This window comes from Natator depressus, chromosome 16, assembly GCF_965152275.1.
Source record: "Natator depressus isolate rNatDep1 chromosome 16, rNatDep2.hap1, whole genome shotgun sequence".
NCBI lineage: Eukaryota > Metazoa > Chordata > Testudines > Cheloniidae > Natator > Natator depressus.
In genome coordinates this window covers 9,335,806-9,360,543 of record NC_134249.1, presented here as the reverse complement: position 1 = coordinate 9,360,543, position 24,738 = coordinate 9,335,806, and the positions used below count along the sequence as shown (strand labels likewise).

Below are 24,738 nucleotides of genomic sequence, written 5' to 3'. Positions count from 1 at the left end.
CAATTGACTTCCCTTTCATATGCATTTTAATTATAATATTAGATTCCATCATGTTCCCTATTTTACTACTGTATCTGGAACATCATATAACACCAATGTTTGATATTAATTTAATTAATTAATTTTAATTCATTTACTTTTTCACAGCCAGCGATAAAGGGGAAGTCGCTTTAGTTACACCAGTGGTACGCTCTTGCAAAAGACTGAAGCAACTCCGAGCTTCCTTTTGCAGAAATCTAGCCATCAGACCTTGGGTTTTTATTTTTTTAGCCCTCTGTTCTTTTCTACAAGGCTGGGCAATTCTTAAATAGTAATAACTGATCATTTTGGTGCCCCAGTCACTATAGAATGTAGCACTTCAGCTGAGAATTTCAGTGCACTAAACTCAGAAAGACCAATATTTAAAAGGAGAGCTTCTCATTTGTCACTGTTTTCCACCTCCTTGCAAGGGCTTCATCTAGAAGGGGTAAGTACGAAGTTCAGTGGGAACAAGAAGTATACAGCTCTTATCAGGATCAGGCCCTTGCTGCAGCTGCTAATCTGCAGTCTTCCTTCTCCTCTCCTCTGATTCGCAAAAAGAAAAGGAGTACTTGTGGCACCTTAGAGACTAACCAATTTATTTGAGCATAAGCTTTCGTGGGCTACAGCTCACTTCATCGGATTGATTGATTGCCTCTAAATCATGCATAGATGTATGCAAATGGGAGGGAGGGTAGCAGCAGCAGCCTTGTTCTGTGTTTGCTTACAGGGATCAGGCACAGCGGCAGTCCCATTATTTAAGGATGTGCTGACAAGTTATGCCAATGTAGGGAGGAAGGATGGGCACACATGACTACTGTCCCAAAGGAAGATACAGCATGTGCAATTCCTTCTATATTCCAGAAAATCTGTAGAGGGATTGTGGCTTCCAAGCACTTCCTGGATCTCCCTGAGGATGACTGTTTAAATCAGATGGGACTGTTTAAATCACACCGTATGGCCTGATATTCTTTTTCCAGCTAATTTTATTGGGGTTATTAGCTGGGATCCTGATCTGCTCCTACTAAGGTCAATCAATAAACTCCTATTGGCCCAGGACTTTCAGCTGACATTACAATATCAGCCCACCAATAAAATAAGATGACCCTAAAGCATGCAGTGTATAGCAGAGACACTACCCTTCTCCTCTCCCTTCCTAACCAGTGACAACAGGCGCCCGGGAATTTGCACTGAAAAGAACCCCTCAAACACAGAAACTGGGTCCAACATTTTTCCAACTTGCAAAGAAGTTTGGTTTCACCTCAGAAACAGGCAGGAATCCAAATCAGCTCTTGTTTTGGGCCAGATCCTGAGAGTGGTTGCCTGAGCATCTCTGGATGGGCACAACTCACCTCCACACTCCCGCGAAAGTTAGGAATCACTCAGCATTTCTAGGGATCAAGCCCTTTATCAGAGTCACTTTACCTGTCCCTAAACAATCACAGGACACTTGCCCCCTTCGTCCTAGAGTTGCATGATGTTACTATCCTCAATTAAATTAGTGTACTCTGTAATTTTTGAGTGCAGTGTATTATTTCTGTGCTGATCTCTCACTTTCACTCCCTTTGGTTTCATGTTCCCTTTTTCTGGGTGGAAAAGCTTTTAATCTGATCCATCTTAATTTATCCTGGTTCCACCCCCTGGGACTTTCCTAACTTCCTTCTGTAAAGGGAGGAAAAACTGACACAAGCATAGTACGTGCACCTCTCCAAGCTTAGCAAAAGTGGTGCTCTGTCTGTCTCCCTGAACTGGGTTTCTCTGTAGGCGGTGCATTCCTTGGGAGGGAGGGTGCATGTGTGTGGGGGGGGGAGAGCCATCCCACACTCAAGTGAGCTCTTATTTAATGGGGGTCTCCATGCAGGACAGCAAGCAGAAGAGATTTTCCTCCTCTCAGATTCTATTCCAAGGGAGAGGTGCACAAGCCAGTCACAGGGATGCAACACAGTGCTGAAATACCCCTGGAGGAAGCAGTTCATATGACCAATCAAGAATCCGGAATGGGTGTCAGGGAGGATCTGAAGAACATACGCTGTGCTGTCATTTTTTGCTTGTTCTCTGTCCTAGCCCTGGCATTGCCCACAGCCTATCTACTGGTTGGAAATCTCAGAGCCTACAAATCTGGCCCAGCTCAGGTAAGGAGAAGTGCCATTTCTCAGTGATCTTAAGGAAAGTGCCATTTCTCAGTGATCTTAAGGAAAGGTTAAGAAAAAGACAAGAGAGTTTCTTTAAATATTTGGGTTTGGAGAAAGAGTTTGTGGCTTCTTGCTTTATGGATTTACGATTTCAAGGAAGAATGTTAAACAAACTTTTTTTTCTTGCTTGCTTGCCTTTTCTTTCTTTCATGCACACAGTGAGGAAGGAGGAGGAAATCAGTTTTTTAATAGGCAGATTTTTCTTCATTTCTCTTTCTTGAGTTTAATAGGGTCAGAGGAGCAGGAACAATATTAAATCCTAACTGGCAGACTGAAGAAAACTCTATAGTCTAGCTCCTCAGCTAGTGTAAATTGCTGGTCGTTCCATTGAATTCAGCTGGGGATCTGGCTGACCATCTCCGTTCCCCCTTTTTCTGATTCAAGCTGAGAGCTCTCTCGTCTCTTATTACAGGCTGAAAGGACCCTATTTCACCAGCCACCTGCTAAATGTCATTAATGTGTCCATCCACCTATTTGTGGGTTGTGTTTGTGTCAAATACCCATATGTGTGTGTGTGTATCAGATGGGTGAGAACTATTCATTTCAGCACCAGAGTCACATGCGGATTCAGATTTCCCTGAGATTTACTATCGTGGTCCAGTCTGGGCTAATTATTGGGAGTGACCCTAATCCCAACATTCAAATCCTCATCTAAATCCTGATCAAAAGTTTCCCAAAGTTCAGAAGCACTGGACTCAGGGGATAGTTGCAGGTCCATCTCTAATAAACAGCTGGACATCTATCTCCACATGCATACCTCTGTAGGTATGTGTCTTTCAACCCTGTGCTGCTGCCCTCCACATCAGCTTTTTAAGCAGGTGCATATTCCCATTGATGTCAATGGGATTACCCACCTGCTTAAAAGGTAAGCCGATGTATGATTGTTTGCAGGAGCGAGACCTTCATGAATTTCAGCTTTACGCTTGAAATTCACTCTTTGCTCATTTGTATGAACAAAGCTTCAATTGAATGAATACCATGAACAACAATAATCAAGAGGTACTAATATGCTGAATATGAGCCTTATTTCTATTCTGGCACTAGGTTTTTACACTCTTTGACATGCAGTTGTGTAGATATAGGTACAAACACGCACACAGTGAAATCAGAGCTAGGGGCTCACTTCTAATACATACAGTTCTTGGTCAAAGACTTTATAATCTCTCCAGGGTGTCAAATACAATATTAGTTCTAGACCGTCTTTACTTACTGTGTTTGCTGGTTGCTTAGATGAATGCGTAAGGCAGATTTCCTGTTTATATCCACATCTGTACAATGTGTGTGAGTGCATGTTTGTATACGGAGAAGCAGTATAAAACTGCTTAAAAACACACAACTCTTAAATCAGAAATTCTCTTCCCAGCTTTCACATTGACTCACTATGTGGCCTCGCGACTTTGGTGAGTCACTTAACTGCTCAGTGCCTCTCGCTGTCTGCTATTGTGGTTTCTATAGTGCCCATTACTGTAATACCTTAGCACAACACCTTGTGCTGAATTCTGAATGGTTGGACTTCTGCATGGTTGGACTTCTGCATCTGGGCAGAGTTTACTGCTGACTTTAGTCCCTATACTGTCAGCCTATCAGTGCAGGGACTGTGTCTTTCTATATATTTGTACAGCACCTAGCACAATGGGGTCCAGATCCTGGTCGGGGCCTCTACATGCTGCCACAATTGAAATAATAAAATAATAATCTGTCAAATGAGATTAAAATTTACCTGGCTCACAGGTGTGTTGTACATTTTAACGAAGTAATGCTGGTGAATGCCCCTGAGATCTTCAGATAGAAGATGCTTTGTAAGCATTAAGGATTGCTTCATTCTGGACAATATTATTGTATATTATATTTATACATATTCATGAAAGGTAATTAGTGCATGTCTCTTGATATTACCCTAATATCTGGCTGTTATGATCAAATGAAGTATAGTATATGAAAATCCCATTCTGCAAAAGTAAAATCATCATAGCTGGAAACTTGCCATCTGTCTCTCTGCCAAGTGGAGAGGGCGGAACAAACTTATCCTGCTGTATTATTTACTGCACTCAATAAACATTTCACTTGCTCCATTGAGAACTGAGTCAGTCAGTGACTAGCAGCTGTGAAGTAGTCATGGGTGTGTTTGACTTTCCTTGAGAACTTTCTTCTAATGCCTCCAAAAACCGGTGCTCTGAACTGAATTTGGGTTCCTCATATGTGCCCTGTCCTGTAGCCATTACCCATAGGAGCAGCTCCTTTCATTCCAATGGGAATGCTATCAGGAATGCAGGTGCTCCAACAAAGTCTTTTCTTTTCTAAACAATTTTTAAAAAAACCCAGAAAAATCCCTTTTGATCTAATTCATTCCCATTAGTCTTTTAAAAAATTTGAATTGTACTGGTTAAGGGCATCTTTTTGTCAGACCACCCTCCATCATAATTAGCAGTCCCATCTAAGAAGAAAAGGACTGAGGGCTAAATGGTGGTTTGACCTCTCAGAAGGGAGGGAGAGCCCCTGCCTACCCCCAACCACTTACAGTTCTGCACAGGTTCCCTGGACCTTGGGTCTGGGCATGTAGGAATAAGCTGAAGCTGTGTTCCCATTGATTGCCCCTGAAAGCAGGTGGACTGCTTGCTGCCCTCTAAAGCAGATTGGTGGTGAGGAGACCAGTGGAGAGGATAATGGTAAAAGCCTTCTCTCTTCTCCACGACAGTGCTGAGTTGCTCGGCTGAGCTGCCCTGGGAGTGGGCGTTCATTTTTTGCCATGTTATAAACTAGCCGTAACTCTTTTCCCTCAGGAGCAAGAGGGAAGCGGGTGAGGGAGTTGTGCCACAAAGGGGTGTCTCTCCTAGGTCTACCGCAGGGCTGGTGCAGATTACATGCCACCCCTTGCACATGCATGTGCCTAAAGTCATATTCCAGCCTGGGACAAGCTTAGACTGTTGCCTGATCTTTAGAGGCATCCCTTCTGGGATAGAGCAGCTGATAGGGACAACCTGGGCAAACTGGAAATTCTGCTTTCCTCATTGTATTGCACCTGGTCTGTGTAGAACTATGGGGTTTACGCTCCAGAGCTGCCTGCCTTGGTATCTTCCACCATCACCAACACCCACCCCCTTTTTCAAAATAACCGATACATCTTTTGTGCCCTAATTCTGAAACAGCTGCATCGCTGTCCCTTAGTGGTGTGGTGGCTTCAGCAACACATTTGTTTACCCGGCTAAATTGCATGTTATTGACTTTATTTAGAATATAACGAGCACTTAGTTCCTGCCATAGAGCCGACTAGTGGAGTGATGCATAGCTAGGAATGTGCCAGTTGCTGCCTTATCAGTCTTCTCAGTTAATCATCTGTAAATGAAAAGCAAAGTCTTAATTGCTGCTCTTTGCACTTAACTCCCATTGATGGCACTGGGATTTGGAGAGGTGGGTCAAAGGAGTCCTGAGGCTGGCAGGATCAAGTTTAAAGGGAAATTCACCCAAATAGAGAAGGGCAACATAAGGGTCTGCAGCTCACTTTGAACTCAAGCTGCGACTGTGAGAATGGTCTGCAGCCATGCGGACAGGCCTCCAAAGCCCCCAGCTGTGGCATGGATCTCTCCATGCCAGATCTGCACTGGCCAGCACGGAAGCCAGTGATGAGGGTCAGAAGAGGAGCCGAAAGGAACCATATTTACGCAAAACCAATAGCCTCAACATACCATGCAAGTGGCGGAGGGAGGCTGAATCAGCTACCCCAGGACATAGGCTGGAGGAACAGCTGTGGGTGGGCTGAGGAGAAGCTTCACATCCTGGCCCCAGGTGTGTAGTTTTCACCTCCCAAACTTTGCCTGCATTATCGCCACAGCCCAACTGGATAGTAATGACTCCGGCTTTATGCAGGTATCATGGCATTTCCCTTGTGGCCCAATCCAACTCCCATGAAAGTCAGTGAGTCTTTTGATCGGCTTACATGGGAGTCGGATCTGGCCCTTAAAGCACAGGTCAAGCTTAGGCAATATTCCACGCCTGGAAATGACACAAAATAAATTTGGAGCATATATTGTATCAGGAAGAGGAGGTGGATGAGGCATTTCTAGAACAAATAAAAGAAATAGCCAAAACATGAGACCTGGTAGCAATGGGGTATTTTAACAACCTGACAACTGTTGGAAAAGTAATATGGTCAAACACAAACTCTCCAGTAAGTTCTTGGCATGTATTGCAGACAATTTTTGTTCCAAAAAGTGGAGGAAGTCACCAAGGGGACAGGTGTTTTAGATTTGATTCTAACAGGGAAAAATTGGTAGCGAATCTGAAGGTGGAAGGCAATTTGAATGAAAGTGACCATGAAGTGACAAATTTCATTATTCTAAGGAAAGGAAGGTGTGAGAGCAGCAGAATTAGGACAATGGACTTCAGAAAAAAACAGACTTTAACAAACTCAGAGAACTGATGGGGAAGGTCCCATGGGAAGATAATCTAGCGGAAAAAGAAGTTTAGGACAGTTGTCCATTTCTTAAGGAAACAATATTAAGGGCACAATTGCAAACTATTCCAATGCAAAGGGAAGATAGAACCATATTGGCCCCTTCCTATTCTTCTTATCAGGAGCTCTTTAAATGACCCCAAAATCAAAAAGGAATCCTACAAAAAGTGGAAACATGGGACAATTGCTAAGAAGGATTACAAAAGAATAGCCCAAGCATATAAGAACAAAATTAAAAAGGCTAAGGCACAAAATGAGTTACACCTAGCAAAGGACATAAAAGTCAATAAGAGGAGGTTCTCTGAATACATTAGAAGCAAGAGATACACAAAGGAACATGTAGGTCCTTTATTTAGAGGAAAAGGAGCACTAATAACTGATGACATCGAGAAAGGTGAGTTGTTTAATGTTTATTTTGCTTCAGTCTTCACTGAAAAGTTTAATGGTGACCAGATACTCAATAGAATTAATATTACCAACAAGAGGGAAGGCATGCAAAGCAAAATAGGGAAACAACAGGTTAAGGAAATTTAGATAAGTTAGATGTATTCAAGTTGGCAAGGCATGATGAAATCCATCCTAGGATACTTAAGGAACTAGCTGAAGCAATTTCAGAACCATTAGCAATTACCTTCAAGAACTCCTGGAAAATGGGTGAGGTCCCAGAAGAGTGGAGAAGGGCAAATATGATAACTATCTTTAAAAGGGGAACCAAGAGGACCATGGGAATTATAGGCCAGTGAGCCTGACTGGTCAGTATCTGAAAAAGATACTGGAACAAATTATTAAACAATCAGTCTGTATGTACCTGGAGGATAATAAGGAATAGCCAGCATGGATTTGTCAAAAACAAAGCATGCCAAACCAACCTAAATTCCTTCTTTTTCGGGATTACTGACCTAGTGGTTACAACGGAAGCAGTAGATGTGATATATCTTGATTTTAGTAAAGCTTTTGAGATAGCCCTGCATGATATTCTCATAAGAAAACTAGGGGAAAGTGGTCTAGGTGAAATTATTATAAGGTGGGTGCCCAACTGGTTGAAAGACAGGACTCAAAGAATAATTATCAATAGTTCGCTGTCCAACTGGGAGAGTGTACCTAGTGGGGTCCCACTGGGATCAGTCTGGGGTCTGGTACTATTCAATATTTACATTAATGAGTTGGAAATGGAGTGGAGAGCCCACTCATAAAATCTGCAGATGACACCAAGCTGGGAGGAGTTGAAAGCACTTTAGAGGACAGGATTAGAATTCAAAACAACCTCGACAAATTGGATAATTGGTAGGAAATCAATAAGATGAAATTCAATAAAGACAAGGGCAAAGTACTGCCCTTAGGAAGGAAAAGTCAAATGCCAACTACAAAATGGGGAATACCGGGCTAACGTGTAGTACTGCTGAAAAGGAACTGTGGGCTACAGTGGATCACAAATTGAATACAAGTCAGCAATGTGGTGCAGTTGCAAAAAAGGCTAATATCACTGTGGGGTTTATTAACAGGAGTGTTGTATGGAAGACGCAGGAGGTAATTGTCCTGCACTACTCAGCACTGGTGAGGCTGCAGCTGGTGCACAGTGTCCAATTCTGAGTGCCACATGTTAGGAAAGATGCGGACAAACTGCAGAGTCCAGAGGACAGCGACAGAAATGATGAAAGGTTTAGAAAACCTGACCTTTGAGGAAAGGGTAAAAAACACATATTTAGTCATAAGACGAGAAGGCTGTGGGGCGGGGGAGACACACCTGATAACAGTCTTCAGATATGGTAAGGGCTGTTATAAAGAAGACTGTGATCAACTGTTCTCCATGTCCACTGAATGTAGACCAAGAAGTAATGGGCTTAATCTTCAGAAGGGGAGATTAAGGTTAGATATTAGGAAAAACTTTCTGTGTATACAGGTAGTTAAACTCTGGAACAGGCTTCCAAGGGATCTTGTGGAGTCCCCATCATTAGAGCTTGTTAAGGGGTGGCCTAGGTATACTAAGTCTTGCCTCAGTACAGGGGGCTGGACTTGATGGCTTCTTGAGGTCCTTTCCAGCCCTGCATGTCTATGATTACCCATGCATGTGCATTCATATGCATGTCCACATAACACAGAATCTGGCCTCCCCAAAAGGCTTGCTCTCTTCTTGTGTAAAGAGCAAGAGAGATGGATGTGACCTGAATACAGCTGCTTATTAATCTTTATGGCCCCACTGTTCCTAACTATTTTGCTGCATTCAGGTTTGTAATGTGGACACCCCCTTTCAAAAGGACACAATAAAATGAGATGTGTGGGAGGGGGATCTTTAACTCTTTTCTTTTGATTTAAACGTTAAACGTTTATAAATGGGACTTTTGGCCACTTTTGGAATTGAAAGCCCGTGGCAGCTTTTTGCATACCGCAGACTTCACAGGAACTAAAGCTGCCATTTCATAGAATTATAGGACTGGAAAGGACCTCGAGAGGTCATCTCGTCCAGTCCCCTGCACTCATGGCAGGATTAAGTATTATCTAGGCCATCCCTGACAGGTGTTTCTCTAATCTGCTCTTAAAAACCTCCAGTGATGGAGATTCCACAAACGCCCTGTGCAATTTATTCCAGTGCTTAACCACCCTGACAGTTAGAAAGTTTTTCCTAATGTCCAACCTAAACCTCCGTTGCTGCAATTTAAGCCCATTGCTTCTTGTCCTGTCCTCACAGGTTAAAGAGAACAATGTTTCTCCCTTCTCCTTGTAACAACCTTTTATGAACTTGAAAACTGTTATCATGTCCACTCTCAGTCTTCTCTTCTCCTGACTAAACAAACCCATTTTTTTCAGTCTTCCCTCATAGCTCATGTTTTCTAGACCTTTAATCATTTTTGTTGCTCTTCACTGGACTTTCTCCAAATTGTGAGAAATTTGTGTGTCCAGAACTGGACACAATATTCTAGTTGAGGCCTAATCAGCTCCTAATCAGGAGATCCTTGTATTCTAATTAGCTCTGGGGTGGGATTTTTCAGAAGCACTCAAGACAGGTTTAACTGTGTTCCCATTGCAATCAATGGGAGCTTTTCCACAGACTTCAGTGGCAGCCAAAGGATGATGCCGTGGACTTCTGAAAAATACCAACCTAATCAAGAATGGGAAATAAGAAAACTCTCCGGTATAATTTTTAAAAGGACTAATTTTTAAAAGTATTTCATTTTGAGGTCTATAAATGATACCCCTTTATTGTATAATAACACAGCATCTTTCAGCCCAACTGATCTTTACTATGCAGTATATACACATTATATACATGAACGAACTATTCAAAATAACTAGCGCTTTTCATCATATGATTTCAAAGCAAATCAATATCATTATCCCCATTTCACAGTTAGGGAAACTGAGGGAGAGATAAGGGAAGTGATGTGCCCAAGGTCACCCAGCAGGCCACTACCAGAGCCAGGAATAGAACCTAGATTTCCTGAGTCCCAAACAAGTGTTCTATCCACTAGGCACCACTGCTTCTCTTCTCCACTTTATTCACATTGGGTTCCTCCCCCCTCGGAAAACTAAAACTTTTGGCCTAAAATATAAATTGTTTTGATTTTCAGCCACACATATTTCAGTTGTTAGCCATTCCACCCCCACCTCCAATTTTTGTCCCCAAAACACTCTACGTTTTTGGCAAAAAGTCAAAACTTTTCATGGAAACGATCAGCTCTACTTAAATCTCAAGGGTTCTGATTATGTACGGTTCTTGAGCAAACTACATAAGCAGGGATCTAACTTTGAGGATGGAGTCCCACTGAAGTAAATAAATAGAGCTGTTCACATGCTTAAAGTTAGGTGTGTGCGGAAGCATCTTGCTGAATCAGGGCCAAACACAGCTTTGTTATGGCATATGTAACTACCTTGACATTTCAGTGATTACAGCTGTCATTAATGTTGCCTGGGGGAGGAGTGTTCCCAAGGGAATTCCCGCACTGTGGCCTTATAAAGTCCATCCAGGGAAATTACACGTTCAGCTGACCATGATGCTGCACATTGCATCATAAATTACAATTGTATTCAAACATCCCAGCGATCTTGTGAGCTCTTGCAGAAGACAATGCAATATTCAGTACCAAGCAGCTGCCTCATCTCAAACAGTTCAAAGTCAACATGACGAAGGGTGTTCTTCCTAATTCCTTCCTATCTGTGCCCCTGCAGTTTTCACTCGGGTCTTTTAGATCATGCTTTTTCTGCTGGGGCGGGGGGGTACGGCGGGAAGGCAGGGGCAGAGGCGGTGTAGCTGGGGAAGGGACGGAATTTTCTGTTGCAATTTATTTCTTTTCTCCAGATTTTATTTTTACATAATTTAGCTATTGGAAAATTACCATTTTATAAGTGGCTTAGCTGTCTCCTAGACCACACATGCCCCTCAGCATTGGGCATCCATTTTAAAATCTCAAGCCTCAATGCACCACGCGCCAGGCTCAACTCCTGGTGAGGGTTGTCACAGTTCAGGGCAACTTGTACCTGTATTTCCCCTCAGTGGTGCTCTCAGGCTTCCAACTCCCCATCTGTTGCCTTTTTTGGGGGTGGGGGTGGGGGGGAGACCCATATCGCACTCCCTTCTGAGCAGGGTATTTCCAGACTGCACAGTTGCCTGCCTTCACTTTGTTATTCTCAGCAGCCACAGGCTGCCCCAACATGTGCTGGATTTCTATTCAGGGACTGATGACAGAACGATTGTCCGCATTTATAAGTTGCCGTGCAGTTCTTTCTAATACAAGCCTATTTTATTCTTAAGGTAAAAGCACTACAGAGAAAACTGTCACCAAAAAAAAAAATATAATAATAAAGCCCCTACCCCAATGCTAATAAGCTTAGCAGCCATCACCCCAACTCGAACATGATCTCTGGCTGGAGCAGTCCTTTAGCACCCCACCCAACAGATTTCCTTTGTGGTCTCAAATTCATCACAGACTCGGCTCAGAACTAGCACATTCATAACATGTTTATTCTACTCTGTACACTGTTTAGGAGTCTTTGATCTGGAGTTTCCTAGAGCATGTAATAAATATACAGCAGCTTCTCCTCACGAAGGTATAGCTTCAAAAGGGTGGATTGGAAGTGGGTCATTTGCATTCCCACAGGTACTTCCTAGGAAATCCATTTCACAGGTGTTGTTTCAAAAAGCTCTTTGAAGTTCCTAATACCTTCCAGACATTGCATTAGTGAGTCAATCTCCGAGAGAAGGTACAAACATACAATTCCGCAATAACACAGACACAATTGCATTTTCAAAACGATGGACTCCAAAGCTGTTAAAACTGGTTCAGCAAGGTTTAACTTAATTCAGTAAAGTTAATTCAGGATGTTGTCCGTCTGCCATGAAGCGAACTCAGCCATTCATTCTCCTTTTGCCCATAGAGTCATAGAAGCATAGGACTGGAAGGGACCTCGAGAGGTCATCTAATTCAGTCCCCTGCACTCATAGCATGACCAAGTATTATCTAGACCATGTTGGCATGCAGCATGTGTCCTCTTCCCCCAGAAGTGGCTGATATTGTGTGTGTGTGTGTGTGTGTGTGTGTGTGTGTGTGTGTGTGTGTGTGAAATAATCCAAGCTGGATAATATATGTATATAAACATTAAATATTATCACTGTTTTCTAGTAGTAATTGTCATTAACTCCAGTTGAAGATCTGGCCAATCAGCAGAGCTCCACTGAAACCAACTTACAATGAAATCTACTCTGATTGACACTGATTGAGAGTCTGGTCCACAAAGTGCATACGCATACAACATAAGCACACTCCTAGCAGACCCTGTCCTGCAGGGGTTCTCACACTTTTGCCTAGCCCTGGTTTTAACAGAGAGAGTTGGGGTCAGCTCCTCAGCTGCTGTAAATCGGTGTATGACACTGATTCACACCAGCTGGTGATCTAGCCGACTGTTGTCTCATGGACACCTGCTCTCTCTTTCATTATTGTATAGGCCGCCTTTTGTGCCATTTCTGTAGCAGCTACTGGAATTGGGTGCGGGGAGAAATAATATTAGAAGACTCTTTAATGGAGAGTGCAGGGAGAGGCAATGGCTTGCTACAGTTTAGCAGCTGGAGAGGAGAAGAGTCAGCATCATGTGAGCAGGTTCTCCATAGACCATCAGCAAATGCTCCACAGTTTGAGAACCACTGTAAGTATTGTATGCCTCTAGGCACTGCTATTAAGATTTGGGGTGGGGGCGGGGTTGCACATGCACAAACTATAGACCAGATCAGGGCTGGCCAACCTGAGCCCGAGAAGGAGCCAGAATTTACCAATGTACATTGCCAAAGAGCCACAGTAATACGTCAGCAGCCCCCCATCAGCTCCCCTCGCCCCTGTCCCAGCGCCTCCCCCTCTCCTCCCGCACCTCCCGATCAGCTGTTTCGTGGCATGCGGGAGGCTCAAGGGGGGAGGAGTGAGGGCACTGCAGGCTTAGGGGAGGGGGTGGGAAGGAGTGGAGTGGGGGCAGGGCCTGTGGCAGAGCCGGGGTTGAGCAGTGAGCACCCCCCGGCACATTGGAAAGTTGGCACCTGTAGCTCCAGCCCCGGAGTCGGTGCCTAGACAAGGAGCTGCATATTAACTTCTGAAGGGCCGCATGTGGCTCCGGAGCCCCAGGTTGGCCACCCCAGACCAGATCCTCAATCAGCCTAGATCCATAGGCTTCAAAATTTTTCTGATTTATATCACCTGAGAATCTGGCTGAACAGAACCAAAGTCTTGCAAGAATGCAGGCACTCCACCTATGTGGGTTTGAATGGGAAAAGCCAGCCCCATTGGCAGGCATCTGACTGGAAAGTGGTAACCGGCCTTCCTGTTGCTTTGCATAAATGCCTTTTGTCTTTGGCACTGACCAAGTCAATATTATGCTGCAATATTTACAGTGCGAGTCTGAATGGGCTTCACAGGGACTCTGGCTCTCAGATAGGGAGAGTGATTTAGCAAGTGATTAGACAAACAAAACTGACCCTTCCTCTGTCAAGTGCTTGTTTACTTGCAAGGTTAGTTCTCTGCCACTGAGAGTTCTTGGCTCCTTTTCGTTACTGATCTGTCTTTCACACAAACTCTTTCCCCAATGCCTTTAGAGAACCACATGATAGAGTTACAGATTCACATAATAAAGAGCAGAGGGAGAGAGGAATCACAAGCTACAGAAGTAAGGGAGAAATTATGGGACAGATCCTCAGCTGCTGTACATCAATGTACCCCCATCCAGAGGAGGTCTGACACCAGCTGCGGATCAGGCCCACTATGATAAGAAAGAATCAGGGTCAGATCCTGGCTTCCAGCTCTAAGCTCTGTGCATTGTCTCACCTCTGCATGACTTGCTCCCCTCCCTGAGGTGTAGGAGATGTTCAGTGGTAGGCTGGGGATGGGAGGGAGTGGGGCTGGATGGAGTTGTGCTCCACACTCCCTGGTTGGCAGAACTGTCCCTGGGTGACTGCTCTGGGTGGCATAACTTAGAGTAGCCCTTAGGCCTTTCTGAATTATTCCATGGGCCATTTCAGGCTCTGGCTGAGCCAGGAAGCAGGAAGATGCTTTGGAGCCACCGTTCTCCCACCCCAGGTCCCATGCTTAGCACAGATCAGCCAGACCTGGGAACCTGTCCAATGTGTGTGTGAGAGAGGGATTTTGGAAGGTTGTGGAAGAGAAGGCTCTTGCACCAACAACCGAAACTACTTGGGGGCTTGTACTTCAGGCTCAGTTCAGATGTAAACAAATATTGTTGTCTCTTCTGTCTCCTGAGGCAATTGCCAAAGGCTAGATAGACTCTTTTGATGAAAATATTACATACACAGACGGGCCTCTGCTCTCCAGGGTTTGTCTTGTCTCAATCACCTGAACACTAACTGCTTGTGAATCTATTCGCAGGTTGCAGATGAAAGCGTGTCTAGATTCCTAAAGCAACAGACATCACCAATTTGTAAGTTTGCCAGTCCTTTCCTTCTTCTATAAAAGCTTCTGTTCATTCACGTGTCCACTGGGGGTGGTACCTGCTATCACAAATTCCTCACGGCAGCTAAATGTAGGAGCAAGGCTGACAGGCAGTGTTTTTTGTAACCGGGTCAACCCCAGGATATTAGACACAGGGTGGGTGAGGTAATATCTCAAAAGAGTTTCTCTCTCATCAAGGAAGTTGGTCCAATGAAAGATATTACCTCACCCTCCTTCTCTTTCCACTATATGGAAATGCACTTTCCCAGGGCTATCAAGCAGAGATACCTGCCTTCTCTACTAACAACTAAGGGTTCCAAGGGATTCAAATGCCCATGTGTAATTGTAACATTGAGAAAACCCAGTCGTCGGTGAGCGGGATCAAACCTGGGACCGCTGGAGCTTAGTGCATGAGCTAAAAGCCAACTAGTGCTTAGCTAAGGCTGTACAGCAGACTCATTATATATATTTTTTCTCTCGCTTACTCTCTTTCTCTCTCGCTTGATGGGACAGGAAACCACACCCAGAAGGTGTGTGGGTTACATAGCCTTGAGACTTCTCTCCTCCCTGCCCCCGAAACTGGGAACAATACAAGTGCAATAGAGAGGGGTGTGGGAGGGTGTGTAGAGAGATATGTCCCATAAACACAAACATCCAAGGACAAAGGCTCCTGGGGACAAATTCTGAGAAACCTGGCACAAAGAGCTCAGGAGGGACTGGGCAAAGGAGACTTTCTGCCATCTTTCTGCAGACCTGATTGGCTGCCTAGGAGCCGCACTGCAGCCCAGAATCACTTATAGTAGGAAGAGCGATATGATAACCCTTTGTTTCCACTATTTCTGCTCGCTATCATTTGACTCGCTGGAGGGGGGCCAGGGAACTGTTCCTTTGGGAACAGAGGGTCTGGGAAACCCAGTGGATCAGGGGCTGGGCACTCCACTGAGGTGTTTAGAGATTGCAGGTTGACTATCGTTAACCTGTAAAGAGAGATCGGGGCCTACAGAGGCCTGGAAGGCACTAGTTCCCAGAGACTGGAGGGGTAGGGGAACTGACCCACTGCAGTCACAGACAAGCTTTCCTCCAGTGGTAGTGAGGCACCTCACACTGCTGGGTACCCCTTGAGAAGCATCACAACCTGCCCCTTCCTGACCCAGCTACTCTCCCAGCATGTCCCCTAGAGTTGAGCTTTGAGGTGGACATTATGCCAGGTCACTAATATCAAGCCCTATGCTACTTCTGCCCAGAGGGACTTCTTCCTCAGCAGCTCCTTCATGGGCCCTGTACACTGCCGAAATAGCGTATAGGAGCCAGACTGGGGGCCAGATCAGCTTCCTTTAGAGGAAAAGGAATTGCTTAGTGTGGTGCAAAGGGGTGTAACTAGAAGCCAAAGGAGATTAAAGTCCGAGAAAGTAAAATCAGGCTGAATGTCAGGAAAAGCTTCCTGCCAGTGAGATCTGTTATGCTGTAGATCAGTCTCACCCGCAAAGGGGTAGAAGCCCTATCACCCGTATTATCTTAAAATTAGATTTCCCAAAGGAACCCTCTAAAGGAGGATGGGCTAGACCTCGCAAGGATGGGGCAGCTCTTTGCCCTGCTAAAGGGGCTTCATACTGCTCTACAGTGCAACCCAGTCTTAAAACCATCACATCTGGCAAGTGGAGAATGGCACAAGGGAATCGTCTAGTAGCTTCTATGCCAGCTCCATCCCAGTTCCCAGTATAGGGGACATATCTTGGGGACAACTCTCCCCTGGTGATGCCCAGATGCTGGGATGGGCAATAGGCAACCAGGTACAGACAGTCCTGTGGCTAGTCTAGTCTACAGCAGGGAAGAGTCCGGCATCCACAAGGAACCAGAACTGGGGGCCGCAGGGTATACATGTGGTTTAAAGCCACCTTTGCAAACCTCCTCCTGAGCACAGCTCAGATGCATCCCAGGTTCTGGGATGTCTTTTCCATCTTTTTCATCTGCAATGCTATGGGCTAAATCCTCTTGTGGCGCATGCTCCTGCAACCCCATCAAAGTCCCTGGAAGTTTGGGCAGGGTTAGAGCTGAAGGGTTGGGCTGAGAGTGAAGGTTTGAGTCAATAGAAAACATAAATGAAGGGAAAGGCTAGGAGTAGATAAGAATCTACATCTGAAACCACTTCCCTGTACTGTGTTGTCTGGGTATATGTATTAGCAGGAGAGTTGTAAGCAAGACAGGACAAGTAATTCTTCTGCTCTGTTCTGCGCTGATCAGGCTTCAGCTGGAGTATTGTGTCCAGTTCTGGGCACCACATTTCAGGAAGGATGTGGACAAATTGGAGAAAGTCCAGAAAAAAGCAACAAAAATGATTAAAGGTCTAGAAAACGTGACATATGAGTGAAGATTTTAAAAATTGGGTTTAGTCTGGAGAAGAGAAGACAGAGAGGGGACATGATAACAGTTTTCAAGTACATAAAAGGTTGTAAGGAGGAGGGAGAAAATTTTTTCTTCTTAACCTCTGAGGATAGGACAAGAAGCAATGGGCTCAAATTGCAGCAAGGGCGGATTAGGTTGGACCTTAGGAAAAACTTCCTAACTGTCATGCTGGTTAAGCACTGGAATAAATTGGCTAGGGCGTTTGTGGAATCTCCATCATTGGAGATTTTTAAGAGCCGGTTGGATAAACACCTGTCAGGGAAGGTCTCTAGATAATATTTAGTCCTGCCTTGAGTGCAGGGGACTGGACGAGATGACCTCTCAAGGTCCCTTCCAGTCCTACAATTCTATGATATTAATGCTGCAGGGAAAATGTAGCTGCACATGAAAGCAAACCCCAACTCACTCTTGTTCTGTGGGCCAGACTCACAGGTGCCCTCTGGGCTCTTTCGTGCCAGTGCAGCTGGTGCAAAGAAGGCAAAGTCCACCATTCCCCCACCCACCCCTTTCAACACAGGAGGTGGATGCCTCCTCAGCAATGGTCACCCAGTGCAGGAAGGATCATGGGCAAGCTCTGGGCTGGAGGAGAGAGGTATGGATGGGAGGGAAGGTGGGGAAGGAAGGGAGGAGCAGAGGCTGTGGCTGTCGCAGAGCTCAGGCAGGCTTGAGGAAGCAGTGCGGGGCTGGGGGAACAGAAAGATGGCATAAGAGGGGGAGTGGCTGGGTTGGTGCTGAAGGCCCTGAATAATGGATGTGCAGACTACCTCCTCTTTGCATTGGTGTAGGGATAAACCTGCCTTGTGGCTTTTTGAGCACAGTCTGACTATATTAGTATTGAAATGACAGAATGATACGGATGCCCTCATGCATGCTGAAATCTAATTCAAAGAAGAGGCTTTTGCTTTGCTTTTGGAGGGCGGCGGGGGGGGGGGGGTGTGGCGGTGTTTGTTTTAAAAGGATTTGCCAAGTTCTCACAAGCCTTGCAGTGAAATTGACAAGTCCTGGTGCTTGCTCAGTGATCATATCAGCTCTGTCCAAAACTCCATTCCTGCCTGCCACAAAAAACAAACACAGAAAACCAGCCTAGACAAATAACTCATAAAACAGACCAAGGCGGAAATGAAGAGGGACTGCACAGAGTCTCTCTGTGAAGAATCAATCGGACTCGGATGTTTGCAAATGTTTTTTTTTCTTAATTACAGCTTTAGTATCCAGAGCAGAAAAGCCAAGAGCACATCTAACAGGTAATTTAACTGTTCAAAAATGATATGCCTCCCTGGGTAGTTGTCACTCACATTGCACTGCACAAAAGCTCATCTCCAAAACACACATGCCTGATGGAAACTGACAGTAAGAAGTTGCCAGTCAGGAAAAGTAGGGGAAAGAAAGTCATCTCCTGTTTACACTCTCTGGGCCAGATCTCAAGCTGGTGTCTCTTGACTTAGCTTTACTGAGCTATGCTGATTTATACCAGTCGAGGATCTGGCCCTGTGTTCATACAGAGTGTCTGCAAAGCCAGGCACTTTATGAAAGATTCTCTTTATGGTTTTAAAAGGCTGCTTACAAAATGAACACTCGGGCTGGCGGCTGTTAGCAACTGCTAGAATGGCTGGTATTTTACTCTTCTGCTATACTTAATGGGACTATTTAAACAGAAAGGGCCTAGTTGTAGTCTCATCGTGATGTGATTCAGGAGTAACTCCACAGCTGTCAGTCAATGGAGCTAGAGCAGTTTAAGGGACAGGAGAACCAGACCTTTAATATTCCATAAGCATCACAGTCTTGATTCTCTTCACTTACACCTTTTCCACGCCAGTAGAACTCCATTGACTTCAGTGGAATCACCCCTGATTTACACCAGCGTGCGCAAGAGAAGAGTTAGGCTCAGTTGTGACTCTCACAAGTCTGAGCAGTGGTGACGAGGGGGAAGTCCCGGAAGGTATTATGCCTTTCTCAAGGGCAGGAGTGGGGGTGTCAAAAGCAATAGGAAAGGCTGAGGGAGCAGCCTGAAGGGTGCTCTTTGCTACACCCTGATTAACAGGTGTGGCCAGCATTACCCTCAGCCATGCACTCATGGAGCTTGTCAGGTACATCTGCTCTGCAATAAAAAACCCGTGGCACGGACTCTCAGAGCCCGGGTCAATGGACTCGGGCACACAGGGCTTGGGCTATGGGGCTAAAAACTGCAGTGGGCTCAGGCTCTGAGAACCAACCTCCACCCCTTGTGGCGTTTCAGATCCCAACCTGTGGCCCACGCCTGCATGTCAACCCTGCAATGTTTAGCCCTGCAGCCCGAGCCCTCCAAGCTCAAGGCAGCTGACACGAGCCAGCCACAGCCATGCGGAGGGTCTTTTATTGCAGTGTAAAGGTACCAGACCAGGGAATGATGCTTGATTCCTCTGTAGATGGGTTGAGGGGCAAGGGACTCTCAGTATGCTCTAAACCCCTTCTTAGTCCCCCCTTTTGAGGGAGAGGCATAATCATAGAATCATAGAATATCAGGGTTGGAAGGGACCTCAGGAGGTCATCTAGTCCAACCCCCTGCTCAAAGCAGGACCAATCCCCAGTTTTTGCCCCAAATCCCTAAATGGCCCCCTCAAGGATTGAACTCGCAACCCTGGGTTTAGCAGGCCAATGCTCAAACCACTGAGCTATCCCTCCCCCCTATAACTGAGCCCTAACCTATTTCTATAGCTCCCAGATGAGAGAAGCTGGGGGCAAGGACATATTGGGGAAAGTCAGTGGCAGAATGGCTGCCAGGTGTCTGGCACGGCTGTGATGGTTCAAGAATCTTGTGGACGGCTTCCAAGATCCCTCTGCCATGGTCAGACCCCTGGCGTGGACTCTGGCCCTGATTCCAAAAAGCACTCAAAGCACACGAGTAACTTTAAGCATGCGGGTAGCCCCACTGAAGTCAATGTGTACAGTTGTGCATGTGCTTAAACACTCCACTGAATCAGAGCCTAAGTTCCTATAGCTCTCAGTAGCAGGGTTTTCCCCTCTGGGTTTGTCCTCAAGTTCCTAGCTAAAGCTAGATTGTGTCTTTTGACCCTTTTCCATGCCTTTTACTAATAATTTTTCAACACATCAGTGCAGATTTGCAGGAGAACAAGGTCACATTCATTGATAAAAGAGTCATTTGTGCACAGCCAGCGAGACATAGTCGCAGGAGATGCTGGACAAGAGACAGCCCCTCCTGCTGGCTCAGAATATTAGACTGTAGCTCTGTACTCCTGACCAATTAACTTCAAAAGCTTGTGTGATGTTCTCTTTGCTTCAGGGAAGCACCCACCAGTTGAATCAAATTTCTTTCAACCCCTTGAGTTTGCAAAATCTAGCTGGAAATCAGCAAGATTTCCGGTCCTCCTTGATCTGCCATTTGGGCACATTCGCTAGCTTGTACCTCCAACTGGAGAGGAGCAAGAAAAGGAAAATGACAAACACATTTTCAAGACATCTCCTGTCTGTTTTGAAGTTCCAGAAAGGTTTGATTTGAGTTCTGAGCCACGAGGCAGAGGGTCTGTTCTTATTTTTCCTGTCCCTAGCCTCTACCCTTGTCACTGAAACGACATTCATTCCGATCACTGTGGGGGAGGAGGGGGATGTTAGTCACTACAAATCGTTAAGTAATAGCTACCACAGTGTGGTGATAGCTGAGCATTTCCCTAAATCCGTGCAGGAAACAACAGTCCTGTCTGTTACTGGTTGGGAACAGCTGGCCTTTTAAGAGCCTGGAGCCAAAAAGAACTTCTGGAGCCTGGAGCTGCTACTGTAGCACAGAGCAGCTTTAAATTTGTCCTAAATACCAGGCACAGCTGCTGCGGTGCACTCCAGTGTGGGGGCCATGTTAGAGTGGGTAGGGAGCTGCATACATAGAGACCCCTACGCTCCAGCATTCCCAGCTGCTGAATTAGCCCTCAGGGAGCGTGGGGTGGGGAGGGAGGGGCTATTGCAAGCTGCTGCAAATTAGAGCAGGCCTAAGGCTCCTCTAATTTATACCAAGGTTTGAACACCCCCTGGAAGCCCTGGGGAAGTGTGAGGTAGCAGACAGCCATTTGCTTTCCCTAAGCTCAGTTTCTATACCAAACAGAGCTCAGATGGAGCCAAAGCTCTGAGAACACTCTTCCTTCCACTCCAGATGCTCTTGCAATCCTTGTCTTCCCCCCACACATCTGTGTGCTTTACCTTTTTCTGGAGAAAAGTTAGAATGAACTAGAGCTCAAAATCCATTACTGCACGCCATCATAGTGTTATACTGCTCAGCGAATACGCAAGGCATTACGGCTCATTCGCCTCTTCTGGATTATATATTACCAGAGGAGAAAACCAGTGCTAGTCAGTAGTTGTTGCAATGTTCTGGAAACGGGGTTTCAGACCAGATTGGGTAGGTTTACACAGCCTGGGGCAGTGAGTCACCCAACTCAGGTCAACAGACCTGGACTAGCAGGGCTCACACTAGTGCTCCGAAAAGAACTGTGTAGACAGTGCTTTGAACTTGTGACTCGGGCTGGAGTTCGGGCTCCGAAGCCCACCCCTCTGCCCAGGCTTCAGAGCCCCAGGCACGACTGCAAAGCGCTGTCTACACATATATTTTTAGAGTGCTATCACATGCCCCATTAGCCCATCTGTCGATGTGGGCTGGGAGGGTTGCTTCTGCAGGCTGTGTAGACCTACCCATCCTGACCTGTTCTGAGCCCCCAGGACTTCCAGTGACGCCAACAGGAGCTGAGGCATCGCTCAGCCACACGCCCTTAATCCTGTTCCTTGTAGTAATTATGTGTGATCTTGCTGAATCTCATACCACACAGGGCATGCTTCGCAATTAAGTCTGGAAGAATTCCAAAGCTTTTCTTTTCTATACTTAATTCATCCACTTTCCCCGAAATGGAATGATATGGAAAGAGAGCAAACATTCAATATTAACCCAAGCTCACACAAAAGAAAAGGTCTCATCTCCTGGAAATCAGTTGCCTCTGTCTTGCCTGTTTGTTTATCCGTACTGTTGTATGTTTCTTTTTATTGCCAGGGAAGTTGGCTGTTTTACTTTTCTCAGCTGTAACTTTACCGCAACAATTTTGTGTGACAAACGCAGTTACTAGGAAAGTTGACTGCTGTCCCCTAGCAGAAGTCACTCTTACACATAAAATATAGGGCTCTTGTTTTCCTAGCTACTGCCTGAGCTGAATTACAAATGGGGGAAGAGAGATGATCAAAGCAGGAAGGGTAAAAGTCCCACTATGCCTCATCTCCACCCTCCGAACCCTGCAAAAATGAGAAAACAGAAATTGCCAGGCTGAATCAGACCTGGGATCCATCTGCTCCAGTGTGCTGTCTCTGAGAGCAGCCGGCCCCAGCTGCTTCCGAGGAAGGTACAAGATACCCCACAGCAGGCAGATGCGGGATAATCTGCTCCCAGCGGAAACCTCATCTTAACCCTTCATAGTTAGAGATAGGTTTAAGCCACGAAAATAGTTTTGTATGGGACACGCAAGGAGGATGAGCTATGCAGATTCCACATGACTTTGGGACAGTGTTTGCAGTTGGAGCTGCCACCTATTTGGGACAGTGTTTGCAGTTGGAGCTGCCACCTATTTGGATTGGATTGGATATGGGGTGTCTCACTGATCACTGTCCTGCACCATTATGTACAGTTGCTGTAATCATTCACACAGCTGCCCCAGAGCTGGCTGCATTTTAGGATGCTGTGAACTGGTGCATTGGGCCTTGGGGGTGGGGGTGAATTTCCTCCTTTCATGTGACCAGGCTGCACCCTGAGGAAGGATTGCCTTGTGAGTAAGTGCTGGCCTCGGATTCAGGAGATCTGAGCTTTAGTTTCAGGTTGCCAGAGACTTGCTGTGCAGCATCGGGCACGATTTTCAAAAGTGACTAATGACGCCAAGTGGCTCAGTTCCAGGGTGCTCAAACCGAGACGCCTTAAAGGGGACCCAGCGTCCAGTCTCTGAAAATTAGGTCCCTTTACAGCATCTCAAGGTGGGCACCCAAACTATCTAGTTGAGTTTGAAAATCTGGGCATAATCGCCCTGTGCCTCAGTTTTCCATATGTAAAATGGGAGTAATGATATTCCTTTCCTCTGACCCTTTGTTTGTCTTGTCTAGCTAGCCTGGAAGCTCTTTGGGGCAGATACTGTCTCTTACAAGGTGTATTTAGAGTGTTTATCCCAGTGGGGCTCTGATTTCATGTGGGCACTACCGTAATACACGGCAGAGTGAGCCCTTACTAAAGAGAATGTGCTAGCAAGGTTGTTTTCTTTTGAAGGAATATATCATCTGAGTTATGCTCACTGTCACACATCCTGCTTGAACAGGGGAACCAACTGATTTCTTTCCTTTCTCCTTTATGTCCTCAGTTAAGAAACAAGATCTTTCACCCCCCATGGGAGACCAGTTTCCAGTTCTCCAGTGGGAACACGAGCGAGGCTTAGCCTTCACCAAGAACAACATGAACTATACCAATAAGTCACTGGTGATTCCAAAGGCCGGGGATTACTACATCTACTCTCAGGTCACTTTCCGAGGGTCCACTCCAAATCACAGTAAACCAGGTTCCATAACGCAGATCATCACCAAAGTCACGGACAGCTACCCTGAGCCTACCCAACTACTGACTGCCACCAAAACTCTGTGTGAGATGGGAAACAACTGGTTCCAGCCAATTTACTTAGGGGCAGTGCTTTTCATGGAGGAGGGGGACAGGCTGATGGTCAATGTTAGTGATATCCAATGGGTGGATTACACTAAAGAACACAAAACTTTCTTTGGTGCTTTTTTACTGTAGGTTCTAACAGCAACGAATAAGGGCTGCTTCTAATTAGGGTCCTGAATCAAATGTATCACTAAAGTCACACAGGAGTTTTGCTAATGATTTTAGTGAGTGCAGGATCAAGATGTCCTAGTTCCAAGCATCTGTGCTCTCAAAAGCAGTTTCCTGACCTGTATTCTCCTTCACCTGTGTGGCTGCGGTGCCCATCATTATCCTTGGGGGAAGGAAAATTCAATTAAATGGCCCATCCCAATATTATACCAAATAGATCACACCACATCAAACCACAGAAAAACAGAGGGAGGCAGAGGAGAGAAAAATACATTTCCATGCTAAAGCTAGGAACCTCTTGCATGCCTACAAGTGGTGCATAGATAGTTTATAGGTGACCGGGAACAATAATCTCAAACAAATCAACTAAGCCTACATTCCACCTCCAAAAAGCAACCCCCTTTGCCTTAAACAACCACTTTAAACTGTCCCCAAGTTTCCAATGTAATTTTGTTTGATCTTTCTTCAGATCACTCCTCTCAACAGGCAATTCATTCTTGGCACGCCCTTAAAAATAGATTTGCTCAGTACTTTGTACTAATATCGAAATTTAAATCTTCAAAGGCACTATGTAAATCATTAACTGTTTAATTAATCCCTTGCAACTGCCCTGGGAAGCAGATTAAAATGACTTCTTGCAGTTTGCAAAACAAGCCAATAGACAAAAACATTCCTGATATTTTTTCTCCCAAGAAATTTTGCAGGAAATGGTGGCCTATGTTGTTCTGGGTCCATTTGCTACCCAGAAATGGCTCTTTTCATAGCCTTGCTGATGGGTTGTACCTTTTTACACTGGAACACACAAAAAATGTTAATGTTTCAGTGTAAAAATTCATCTCACTATGAAAAAAGTCCTAATATTAGAACAGGTTGAAAAACTGGATCAGGAGGAGAAATCGGGGGGTGGGGGGGGAGGAGGGAAAT

General features: G+C 45.4%; 1 protein-coding gene across 1 annotated transcript; it reads left to right on the top strand.

Annotated features, from left to right (window-relative positions):
* The first annotated feature begins 1,952 nt into the window (after positions 1–1,952).
* TNFSF15 (TNF superfamily member 15) lies at positions 1,953–24,263 on the top strand. The gene is made up of 4 exons (XM_074973644.1): positions 1,953–2,150; positions 14,517–14,568; positions 18,185–18,226; positions 23,351–24,263. The coding sequence occupies exons 1-4, from the start codon at positions 1,953–1,955 to the stop codon at positions 23,776–23,778; spliced, it is 720 nt and encodes a 239-aa protein (XP_074829745.1). The 3' UTR covers positions 23,779–24,263.
* Positions 24,264–24,738: the final 475 nt, after the last annotated feature.

Bases quoted from the DNA above. Each gene is read 5' to 3' on its own strand.
- TNFSF15 (XM_074973644.1), top strand. From the start codon at position 1,953: ATGCAACACAGTGCTGAAATACCCCTGGAGGAAGCAGTTCATATGACC. The intron at 2,151-14,516 runs GTAAGGAGAAGT...ATCTATTCGCAG, and splicing joins ACAAATCTGGCCCAGCTCAG to GTTGCAGATGAAAGCGTGTC. The intron at 18,227-23,350 runs GTAATTTAACTG...TTATGTCCTCAG, and splicing joins GCCAAGAGCACATCTAACAG to TTAAGAAACAAGATCTTTCA.